Source organism: Panthera leo, chromosome D3 (assembly GCF_018350215.1).
Source record: "Panthera leo isolate Ple1 chromosome D3, P.leo_Ple1_pat1.1, whole genome shotgun sequence".
NCBI lineage: Eukaryota > Metazoa > Chordata > Mammalia > Carnivora > Felidae > Panthera > Panthera leo.
The window spans coordinates 67,863,889-67,876,599 of record NC_056690.1 but is presented as its reverse complement, the minus strand read 5'-3'; the positions used below and the strand labels follow the sequence as shown (position 1 = coordinate 67,876,599).

Here is a 12,711-nt window from a genome sequence, read left to right as displayed (position 1 = left end):
TCCTTTCTGGTGACTGATTACATTTCAAAGGAATGGATTTCAGGTGCTTGAGAAAGACACTCCTGAGTTGTAGGAGACACATAATACATCTCAAAGAGACAGGAAAAGGATTGACAAGTGCGAGTTTTTAAAATAAATGCTCTAAGGAAAGGAAGTCAGGGGCCTATGGACAAGTGTTGGTTGGAACAAACGGTAACTTCTTTTGGCCGCCTTGACCTTTTCCAAACAGGAGCTCAAAAGGGTCTGGGTCCTATGAGGGACTTGGCCTTAGGCTCCTAAAAGCCATGCTAGAGCTTAGTTAAGTGTCTTAGTGCAGGAGTTTAGATGGAGTACTTGTGCCAAGAGTTTTGTAATTCTTACCACTTTGAAGATTTTCTTTTTATCTTTTAAGTATTTCGACAGTGATGTGCCCAAGTGTGATTTTCTTTGTAGTTAAACTGCTTGTTATTCACTGAATTTCTTAGAAGTATCAGTTTAATTTTTCACTGAAGTTGAAGATGTTTTAGGCATTACCATTTCAGATATTTTTTTCCGGTTTTTCATGTTTCCTCTCAGAACTGCACATGTTATTGAGACTATCCTTTTTGTTATTCAGTCTTTTTTATTTTGGTTCTTCTGCTTTGACAATTTCTATTGACTCATCTTCAAATTGACTGATTGTTGTGTCTTCTCCAACCATCAGGTTCATTTTTTATTTTTGATTTTGTAGTTTTCAGTTCTAGAATTGCCTTTTGATTCATTTTGATAGTTTTCATCACCAACCGAGATTCCTGTCTGTTCATTAAGTCTGTGAACATGTTCACAGTAGTTACTTTAAAATCCTGGTCTTTTAGGATTTTGAGGATCTATTTCTATTGGCTATTCTTTCTCTTGACTAGGGGTAACATTTTCCTATTTCTTCATATGTTTAGTAATTTGTGCTTTTTATACAGGATATTTGGGATGAAATACTGTAGAGACTAAATTCTGTTATCTTCCTCTGAAGAGTTTTGATTTTTGTTCTAGCAGATAGTTTTGGTTGGCCTCATAGTCCAAACTGTCTGCCTCTGATGTAAAAGCAACAGTTGAGATTTTAGCACTTGGTGTTTCCGGACTTCCAAATGCAGGTTTTCGGCAGGCCACATAGTCTCCCCCACGTATATAGTTGACAAATCAGTCGAGGATTTGGGCAGAGTTCACATTCATATTTTGATCCCCCCCTCCCCCGCATGACTCCTTCTTTATAGGATTTTTCCTCTTCTTTTTTCAGCCTCTCTGGCAGCCCCAGATCCATTCTCTGATTATTTGTGCAAGTCAGTAAAACTGTGGTTTTCTGCTTAAGGTCTAGTTGCCCTGCCTAGCTTAGACTGTGGGGCTATCCTTGGATACAGGGCCACATAAATGCATCTCATTCACTTTCCCCTCTTGCAAAGGTTTGACTTCCCTTTGATGTTGTCCTTTTGGTCCCTCTCCACCATTTTCAAATGGTTGATTTTATTATATTTTGTTCAGAGGCTGTCATTATTGTCTGAAGGAGGGTTTGCCTAATTAAGGCTACTCTACAGACAGAACCTCTATTTTGTTTTATTCGTGTACTCTTTTGCTAATTGTGTACAGTTTCCATTGAGAATTTATATTGTGTTTCAGAGTTCTCTACTCTTCTTTGTTAAAGGTTTCCTGATCATTCTTACTTATTTTGGTATGTTATATTTGGAGTAATTTTGTCTGAGCTTTTTACTGAGATTGTATCAAATAATAAATTCGGCAGAATTGATGTCACTATGATGTTGTCTTCCTGAATAGGAAGATATGCGTTTTTCTCTTTGCTTCGTTTCCTTTGTGTTCTTCAGTAATAATGAAAATGTTTCTTTGTATAGTTTTGCCACATTTGTACTTACATTTATTCCAGGTGCTTTTGTGTTTTGTTATAAATTGATGCTTTTAAAAAATACTTTTTCTTATATAAACAAGCAAAAATTTTGCTAGCTAGAAGGAAATTTATTATTTTTAAGTAAACCTTCCAATTGTGGAGAGAGATGTTACCATAAACAGTAGAACTGAGGCTTAACTATACCTTAATATGCAAGTTGGAAAGTGGCAGAGTTAGGCTTGGGATCTAGGTTGGCCTGCCTGTTGATTGATTGCATGTTCTGAACATAATGTTGATTATTTTCTGATTTATTTCAAGGCTTGAATAAACGCACAACTTAAGCTTTTCTCTCTTTTAGATTCTGGTTCTGTGTCAGTGTCAGAATTACTTTAGTGAAATCTTCATTCTACTCTCATAGGAGCAGAGTTGCCTCTGAATCTAATCTCTTGTTAATAATTTTCCTTGGATTATTTTCAAAGGCTGAAGAGTAAGCTGTATACCTTTCCTTCTGAGGTTTAAATTCAGATTCGTAACACTCTAGAATGTAGGTGATTTTGTTCGTGATTTAAGCTACATGGTGCTATATGTTCTCAGTAGACACTTGATAAATATCTTAGAAGAACCATGTGTGGTCATGGGTTTTATTTATAGTCAGTACGTCTTTGGGGGGAAAAGATTAAATCATTTTCCAGTTTCTTGGCTTTTTCTGACTTTTGTCTTTTGGAAAATGAAAGATCGATTTCTGAAGCCTGCAAAGCGAGAGAATCTGTTAAGTATCTTAAAAGGGTGCTGGGGAGTATCAAAAAATGCATTTGTAAAAGCCAACCAGTATAGTTGCTGTGGCCCCCCCAAGGCATGGCCTGAAAAGTGTCTGGAGGCCCTGGGAGAGGCCCTGGAGCCCTGGAGCCACAGGATGTGTGTTTTCGGGCCACAGGAAGGCGGCACTTCTCACCATTGTCCTTTGAAATGTTGATTCAGTTAGCTCTTTAGCAGTGTGTGCACCTGGAGTTTAATCAGTTGTTTGATTTTACTTTCAAACACTGTTTTGAAACGATTCTTCCTCCTCTTTGAAATTTTGATGATTTTGTAATATGAGAGAAATGGAGTTTGAGTTTGTTTCAGAAATTACCTTTTGACTCTGATTGTAAAAGTACAGCTTCTGACCTGAGACACGTTGACAGGCACAAGTTCCCATTCCAGGCTGCCTTTGAAGGTCTCCTTCCCTCCTCCCACAGATAAGAAGTTACTTTGAAATTGTGGCAGGGAAAATAGGGAGAATTATCTCTGGGCATGCCGATGTTCTGGAAGGAGATGTGGAAGAAAAAGTTTGAGACCTTTCTGGTCTGTGTCTTTCAGGTGCATTGACTTTTGAAAACGAGACACAGCACATCTTTTATATCCGTCCTGCCATTTTAGAATTTGGTACTTTGACATATCCTCACAGCAGTTTCTCAGAACTTTTAAGGTGGTTATGCTCTGTTAGAATGACTTCAAAATGCACTTCCTTCTCCATCGTAGCAATAAGAGAGCAGTAATAACTTCCAGTAGAACTGAACGTGTGAGTTTCTCAAACAAATGTGAAAATATTAACTTTGGGTATGTATCTAATTTAAGTGAAATTTTTCCTGTATTAAAAAGACCAGTCGACATCCATTTTTAGCTAAGTTTTTAAACTAGATTATAGAACGACGCACTGTTAGTAAGGCTGATGGCATAGGTATTAGATCTTTTGCTGTGAGTAGTGGAAATTGGAAGGGGCATTATAGGTATGATTTCATTAAGCTAGAGAGCATTGGTGTTCACATTTTTAAAACATAATCATAACTTATCTGGAGTCACATGTTCCATTTTATTGGCTTCCTTCATATAGAAAATATAGAAACCAGCACTAAAAGCCCGTGAAAAAGTGAAGCAATGTATATATATTTTCTGGGTGAAGGAAGTATTCTGTACATTTTCCATGTTTTACATCATGGTATTTTGAATAACCATGCTTCCATGTTCACATCAATTTTTTGTTTTTCAATTTATGCACAGCACTTGCTCTGAAATTTGGGGACTGAGTACACCAAATACGATAGATCAGTGGGATACAGCAGGCCTTTACAGCTTCTCTGAACAAACCAGGTGAATATTCTGCCCTCTATGGAATCCTAGCAATCTTGGGGCGGGGGGGCTGTTTTGGAAGACCTGTAAGGGGTTGCTCAGTATCATTTTGCCTAGGATGTTTCCTTAATGTAAATAAGGCATGGCATTTAAAATACCTGCTTGCCAGTATTAATGATATATTAAATGTGTCAGCTGCTGTTTTGATCAATGAAATTCTACTTTTGAATCTTCTTTAAATTACTGCATCCCCTAAAGAATAGGAACTTCGATAATAACTATATTCTCATTTGATTTTGAGACTAGATTATAATCTGTTGTTGGCCTAATTTTCAAGTAGATACCTAACCAGTTTTTGCTAAATTTCTTGCTATCATCTAAACTCATCTTTTTTATACTAATAAGTACGTAGTTATTTACCAAGCCCCTCCTATCACAATTCACGCTAGGCTAACTCATTTTTATGTTCTCTTTTTTTTTAAAGTCACCTTATTCTCTTTTTGAGCATTTTGGTATATGTCCATTTCATCTCATCATACTCATCACCATCTGCATTTATGTGTGAGCTGTAGGAATATACCTCGGTCCTCAAAACAGTCACAACTGGGTAATGAGTTACATTAGATTGAGTAAGTTACTTTACATCATTGTTGGTACTTCCCATTCTTCACACTAGTTCCTTTTTTTTGATAACTCAGTCACCTACAGTATCAATGCCCTTCAAAGCATCCCTAAATAAGAGTTTGATTTACTCAAGATAGAAGTTGACAAAAAGTTTTTCGAGCAGACTCTATGATCCTTTTTTTAAAAAACTCAATTTCTTCCCAAGTGGTTAGCCATTCATTGACATCTGAGTCATTTATGTAGCCTATTTATGAGAAACATCTGTAGTGTGGTGCTGCTTGCTTTTATATCCGACCCATTAAATAGTACATTTTTCTTCCTTGTACTCACTAAAACTAACTAAATGTCTGTCATTCCTTTCTTTATGCTCTTACTGTATTAATTGAGCCCAGTCAGCTGCGCCTGTTTTTTTTTTTTAAAGTTCCCACGTTTCTTTCCCCTTGCTTCTCGACAGGTCTCTGGATGGCCGTCTGCAAGTGTCTCATCGAAAAGGACTGCCACATGTGATATATTGCCGATTGTGGCGTTGGCCTGACCTTCACAGTCACCATGAACTCAAAGCCATTGAAAACTGCGAATATGCTTTCAATCTTAAAAAGGATGAAGTATGTGTAAACCCTTACCACTACCAGAGAGTTGAAACACCAGGTAGAAAAATTAGATTTGTTTCCTTGTTTTAAATTAAATGCTTGAACTTAAGTAAATGAGGCACTGCTATGTAATTGCCCCTGGGAAGTTTTGGTGTAAAATTGCAATAAATCACCTGAAATTTAGTGTATTATTTGGTAATAATTAAAACTACTTTTAAAACGTTTTAAATGTGGGAAAATAAACTTGAGAGGATAAGAGATGTCAGTTTCTTGGGATAGCATACTCTTTGACCTCAAAATTACATATCCAGAAAATTCTTTTTTTTTTTTGTAATGTTTATTTTTTTTGAGAGAGAGAGAGTGTGTGTGCATGGGATTATGAGGGAGGGAGGGGCAGGGAGAGAGAGAGGGAGACACAGAATCTGAAGCAGGCTCCAGGCTCTGAGCTGTCAGCACAGAGCCTGACGCAGGGCTCGAACCCATGAACTGTGAGATCATGACCTGAGCTGAAGTCTGATGCTTAACTGACTGAGCCACCCAGGAGCCCCTATTCAGGAAGTTCTAATCTCCGGATTCACAGTCTGGTTGGAACTAAACTGATACACCTCTCTACCTGTCTGCTGCCTGAGCTGTTTTCAGTCATTGTATGCTTTAGTATTTTCTTTGAAGTACTTTAATGGTATCATCTGTATCTAAGCAGATTGTGAAATCCACAGCAAGACTTTTAGTTTACTTAGTTAGCTGCATACTTGAAAATTTTAAAATTTTCAATTTCAGTACAGCTATGTTTCTAGAAATGGCCTAAATCTGACTTCACAGATCTTCCTGCAACTTTTCCAATGGGGGTATATGAACTCTTACGGTAATGTTATAGCATTATCAGAATGTCCTTGTTCCTCAAAGTACAGGATAAATTGAAACTTGGAAATTTAGATTCTGGACTCCATGGCAAATTAAAACCAGTCAGATTTGTCAATTTCTTAGGAACTAATATAAGGCTAAATTGATGGACCCTAAATTTTTAAAAACTAAGCAGGCTACTTCCTTTTGTGTGTGTGTGAATTTTTTTAATAAAGGTCTGGTCTGTCCCCCTTCCCTGGTGCCCATCCTGTGCTCTTTGCCATTAACCTGGGTTCCTTTTACTCTTTCAGTTTTGCCTCCGGTATTGGTGCCACGGCACACCGAGATCCTGACCGAACTGCCTCCCCTGGATGATTATACCCACTCCATTCCAGAAAACACTAATTTCCCAGCGGGAATTGAGCCACAGAGTAATTACATCCCAGGTATTTTCACCTTCTGAATCTCCTGAAAATTGGGATAGATAAACAGATTTTGTTCATAAACATTCACATACTAGTAAATTGTGATTTGACTTAAAAAAAAATGCTTCTGGATTTTGAATAGAAAAATCTGCTTTGTTGGTTGATTATTTTGTGAAATGTATAAGCCTCGTACTTTAAACACTTTTGTCTGGAGAAAAGTTTTACTTTATATTTCATTTTCTTTTGCAGTGGCTTTAATCAAAGTACTGTGAGAAGCAGAAAAGAAAAGATCTTAGTAAGTTTGTCTTAGTTGTTGAAGCTAAGAGAGATGCAGAATGTAAGCAAAATAACTTGTTCAGGAAAAAGGTATTCCTGAAGCAAGTGTAACTAAAAACCACCCAAATAAGCATTTTCATAGATAGCTTGATAATGTTAAAGAGAAATGTACTATGCCTATAGAAGATAAAATATTTGAGTTCCTACAGATGTAGCAACACTGCTGTATTGAAAATCATAAATCCTCTAATTCGGTTCTTTTTCATCTGGGCCCCAGTCACCTCTGCTGGGAAGTGAATGAATTTAACTACATGGTTCTCAAATCCTGCTCAGATTATTGTAGTACGTGATCTAATAATACGCCACAACGCACTTTTAGTTTTCACTGTTCTTTTAGGAGAACAACTAATATTTTCTTACTTTCTTACTTTGTGTTTCCCTTTTTTGTTTTTTGGGGTTCCCCCCCCCCCCAGCAGAAATTAAAGGTACCATATTCAAATGGGGATGAAGCTATCCATTGGATATTTTAATGTCTCATTTTTTTTCTCCTTTTGTAACAGCGTCTCCATTCCACTCTTATTTTCAGTATACAACAGAAAATACATAAGGAAGTTAGTTTCCAGTACATTTAAAAAAAGATCTCTTTAATATGTCTCATGGAAGAAATGCTTGTTCATTGACAATTTAAAGACATAAAAAGGATTTTTAAAAATAGCTAAATTTAAGGTAGAAAGTGTTGCCTGATTGTTTTAATGTGCATAATTTTTTTTTTTTACAATTATTTTGTTCCAAAAGAGGGCTTAAGACTGCTTTTTAGGTTGCTAGGAGACACGCTTTTTGAGAAGTTAGGAGGGCAGGGCCTAGAGCCGGGTGGAATGCGAGGACCAGCAGGGGAGGGCAGGACTGAAACAGGTCACTCGCCGGGGAAGACTTGGCCGGACATGGTTGTGTGTGGTGTGGGGGGCACATTTTAAGTCTTTGATGTGGGAATTTGTATTATTCAACAATACTAGGAAACCGAGACGTAAGCATACAGTCTTGTAAGACACCTACCCGGTAATTATTTGGAAGGCTGTTAATCAAAACGGTTAGTGGTTTTTCCTTGTGGAGATGCTTGGGTTTATTTTCCTTTCTTTCTTTGTTTAGATTTGGTTTATTTTACAAAGTAGCAAATCAAAAGTGGATCACACCTATTTGCCTCTCTGCACAATGGGGCTTTACCCAGCTCCAGCTGGCAGTGAAAGTTAAGGGTTCACTTTTTGTTCCACTTCAAAGGAAATTTTAGTATTTTCTCCAAAATGATAATAGCTGTATTATTTATTATTTTATACATAATAATGGAGAAAAGCAAAACAGGATAAAGTATTTAAAAGTTCTGTATTTCTTCCTGTTTAGACCTTTGAGACATGGATGGGTAAACTGGCAAAGCGTAGCTCTGTGTAATTTTATCAGCTTTAACCTTGAAGGTAGTGCATATTGATGTGCATTATCTTATTTTTGTGTTCTTTATTGCTTGAGCATTTGAAGGTATTTTATTTTGAGAATTTCATCAGTAACACTTTTAGGGTATTGACACTTAATGAAGAGTTTGAAACTTCAGATTTGCAGTTAGCGTGTTGAAGGGAGAGCGTAAAGGGTTAAACAAAGAAGCCCTTTAACCCCCATTTTCTCCCTCTCCCTTTTGATAATTACATTATCTTGAATTGCTTAAAACTATCCAGGCATCTAAATGTTAAACTGTTGATAATCCCTTAAACTTAGTTTTCCTCCTTGAAATTATAATTGGTAAAATTATAGAAATGTATTTATCTTACACGAAGCCTATTCAGCTCTTCAGATGCCTCCTGAATGTAAACATCTTGTTCATAAAGCATCTTGGAAATGGCACATTAGAAGCTTACTTTTCTTACCTTCAGCGAGTATTTTACCTCAGGTTTGTGCAGTAGTCTGTTTGGATTTAAATTTCTGCTTCAAACACTCAGGATTTACTGGTTAGAAATCCCTGGAGAAGTATACTTTGTAGGTGAAACTCAAGCAAGACCAGGCCTGAACCATATTACCCTATTTTACCCATAGAACCTAATGTGAGCCCGTAGTACTTTGTAATCTGAAATTTCATACGTGTGGTGGGTCCTTTAATCACCTCTTAGGTGTCACCCATCGATGATGGCCATTAGTTTAAAAAAAAAAAAAAATTTAGGTACTAATGTCTTTGAAGCATACTGATTCAGTACTGAGGCATCTTTGAAGTTCTATTTTTGGCTCTTGCCCCAGAAAATATACATATGGGAATGAGCCAGATATGTAAATAATAGCTAAGAAAATATGCCTAGAGAGCTTGATCATATTACAAGTAGGCTTTAAGGATTCACCTATAAGATTTGGATCAAAACCTGAATTTTAAGCCCTTGGTACCAAATATTGCTTTTTATAATAATGTTATATAATATTCAGAGTGATTCTTTAGTTATCTTTAGTAGTAGGACAAAGGTGGTGAGATGAAATTGCAACTGTGCTTGATTTGTTCTGAACTTTTGTAGAAACGCCACCTCCTGGATATATCAGTGAGGATGGAGAAACGAGTGATCAACAGTTGAACCAAAGTATGGATACAGGTAAACCTCACCTTTCCAAATCCCTCAACAGTGGGATAATATGTTTTTGTCCTGTTTGGAATCCACAAGAAATATTTACAGCTCTTTTTTTTTTTTTTTTTTAATGTTTACTTTTGAGAGAGAAACAGAGCACAGGTGGGGGAGGGGCAGAGAAAAAGGGAGACCCAGAATTTGAAGCAGGCTTCAGGCTCTGAGTCATCAGCACAGAGCCCGATGAGGGGCTTGAACTCATGAATAGTGAGATCCCAACCTGAGCCGAAGTTGGATGCTTAACCAGCTGAGCCACCCAGGTGCCCCTTATTTTTAACTCTTAAATTTAGAGAAGTTGGGATATGCATCAAAAAAAGAACCTTCTATATTGATATAATCATATTTGAACCATTGAAGGGAGGGCCCTCTTGTCAATGAAAAATTAACACATGCTGCTGTGCAGAATAATTGTTACCGGTTTCTCTCCTAGATTAAATGAAAATTTAGAAACCCTCAAATACTTTTCTTTTTAAGTATTCTGTACTTCTGTTTAAAGTTTTAGTTACCCGATGAAAAAACGTGTTTGTGATGAAAAACCATAATGAACCCAGTAACAGATTTTCTGAGGAATTTGCAGATGGGGGATGAGGATCAGCTTTTCAGTACTCCATTTTTTTTTCTAAAGTTTTTAAAATGTTTATTTTTGAGAGTGAGCGAGCATGAGTGGGGGAGGGGCAGAGCGAGGGAGACAGAATTCGAAGCAGGCTCCAAGGTCTGAGCTGTCAGCACAGAGCCCGAAGTGGGGCACAAACTCATGAACTGTGAGACTGTGACCTGAGCCGAAGTTGGACACTTACCCGACTGAGCCACCCAGGTGCCCCATTGTGCTCCTTTAACTTAATAGTGAGTTCTGAATGATAGTAGGTTGTTTACACAAAACACCTTGTACCTGACCAGATTCAGTTAATTCTTAATTTTTAGCTCTCCGCTCCAGATGCAGTGGAGAAAAAGTTTCAGCATGTAATAAATATTACATGTCAAAGCCTTAAAACAGTTCTTCTGCAATAAAATGTATAATCCATCAGAACTAATTAGGTTGCCAGTGAGGTAGTTGTGGTGACATGGGAATTGTCTGATTTCCTCTGTTTCTCCCTGTCTGCAGTCTTAAGGATTGGATACTTTAGTATCACAGCCTGTCAAATTACACCATCAGTTTTTCTACACAGTTTATACTAAAGCATTCTGTAGTTATGATAATCTAAGTTATTTTTACATGAATTAGCATTGACGGGAGTGGGGGGCTGGGGACTGGCTTTCACAATGATTCTGTTGTTCACATCTTTCCATTATTTAGACTCCCAGATGAAGAAGCTTCTCCTGTAGCAGATCATACTTGTAACTGTTCAGAGTAGTAGATAACCAAGAAATGTAGATAATCTAATGACCACTGGAAAGAACAGTGCATCTTAATGCACACTGTCTTACTGCACACGTTATTTGGCTTTCCAAATACATCTTCCTGTCACGCCTGTATGCCAAAGATCTGTATTCTTGAACCGGTCGTGTTCCTTTTTGCCCCATGATGGACAACTGCCACTGTGACATTTAAAAGTGAATGCCAGGAAAAGGTGCTCAACATCATTAGTCATCAGGGACATGCAAATCAACAGCACGGTGCCATACCACTTCACACCATTACATTGGCTAAATCAGAAAGAGACGATAACAAGTGTTGGTGGGGATTCGGACAAGTCGGGAGTCTTCATTTGTTGCTGGTGAGAATGTAAAGTGGTTTGGTTGCTTGGGAAAAGTTTGTTGTTCTTTAAAGAGTTAAATATAGAATAACAATATGAGCCAGCAATTTCACTCCTAGGTATATACCCAAGAAAATTGAAAACACGTCCACACTAAACTTGTGCACAAATGTTCACTTAGGTATTACCCATAGTAGTGCAAAAGTGGAGGCCACCCAATTGTCCATCAAATGATGAATGGATAAATTAAATGAGGTGTGTCTGTATGGTGAAATATTATTCAACCGTATAAAAGAATGATGTACTGATCCATGGTACAACGAAGATGAACCTTGGAAGCGTTATATTAAGTGAAAGAAGCCAGACACAGAAGGTCACAAGGATTCCAGTGAGTGCATGAATCCCTATTTGATCATAGGGCTGACACAGGGGAGGCGCCATGAGGTGCAGATAATCATTGGTTATGATAAAGGTCCAGTTTGAGAAGGAGAGAAGAAGTGAAATCAACTACAACGGATTCAGTGTTTCGGGGTCTTGCTTTGAACCGAGGCTAATATTTCTAATTCCGTTACAGTGGGGAGATGGTACTTTTTCCAAATGATATGTGTAAGTTATTTCTCGTAATGACGGTGTACATACTTGATTCATGAGGTGTTAAAAGTTGGTTCAACCACCAGGCTTCTACCCACTATCTACTCCTCTCTCAGCACTGTAGTGAGTTCTGACTGACGCAGGACCCCAATTTAGAGCAAAATTGAACTCTCTTTAAACTCTGGTTTTTTAGAATTGTGGGAGTTTTCTAGATACTTCCTAGATTTCTAACTTAATTCTGTTACGGCCCAAAAGAACATGCACGATTTCAGTCTTTGGAAATTTACTAAAATTGTTTCATGCCACAGCGTGGCTTATTTGTAGAGATAAGAGTTTCATGTATAATTGAAAAGAAGGTCTGTTCTGCACATGTGATGTTCTCTACGTCATTTAGGGCATGCTCAGTGGTGGTGTTTAGATCTTCCTAATCCCCTCTCATTTTTCTCTACTTGTACTGTCAGTAATGGAGAGGAGCATTAATGTCTCCAACTCAGATATTGGATTTGCCCTTCTCTGCCTGTAGGCCTGTCAGTTTTTGCTTCATGTATTTTGAATCTCAGTCATTGACAGGTGCACATTTAAAATTATTATGTCCTTCTGATGAATTTGGCCCTCATTATAAAACGTGTCTCCTGTTAACATCACCATTTCTTATTTATTTCATTGGTTGTATGGTAGATTTTTCATCCTTTGAGTTTGTTTGTATCGTTGTGTTTAAAATGTGTCCCTTGTGGACAGCATTGTATGCCCTACTCTGTCAGTCTTTGTCTTTTAATTGGAATATTTAGTCTCTTTTTATTTCATGTAATTATTGCTGTCATTGGGTTTGGGTTACCAGTTTGCTGTTTGTTTTCTATTTGTTCCATCTGTTTTTTGTTCCTCTGTTTATAATTTGCCTGCCTTCTTTCAAATTCATCAAACATATTTATGTTTGAATCCATTCTATTCACTCTCTTGACTTGTTAACAGTAGCACTTAGTAGTATTCTCTCAGTGTTCTAGCGATTACAGTGCCAGTTGGGTCACCTTCTCCTTAGATTGTTAAGTTGTAATACTTTACAGCTTCCTGTGC

The 12,711-nt window shown here is 37.5% G+C and overlaps 1 protein-coding gene across 6 annotated transcripts in view; it reads left to right on the top strand.

The window, feature by feature from the left end:
* SMAD2 (SMAD family member 2) overlaps positions 1–12,711 on the top strand; it is an 83,235-nt gene that overhangs the window by 46,485 nt on the left and 24,039 nt on the right. For 4 of the 6 annotated variants that reach the window (XM_042910936.1, XM_042910938.1, XM_042910939.1 and 1 more), the window contains 4 exons: positions 3,887–3,976; positions 5,034–5,227; positions 6,321–6,455; positions 9,251–9,325. In XM_042910936.1, the coding sequence (XP_042766870.1) occupies positions 3,887–3,976; positions 5,034–5,227; positions 6,321–6,455; positions 9,251–9,325 (494 nt within the window). Of the gene's footprint in view, positions 1–3,886; positions 3,977–5,033; positions 5,228–6,320; positions 6,456–6,711; positions 6,730–9,250; positions 9,326–12,711 lie in introns of those variants that run through there. The other 2 variants (XM_042910940.1, XM_042910941.1) reach the window with 2 other exon arrangements.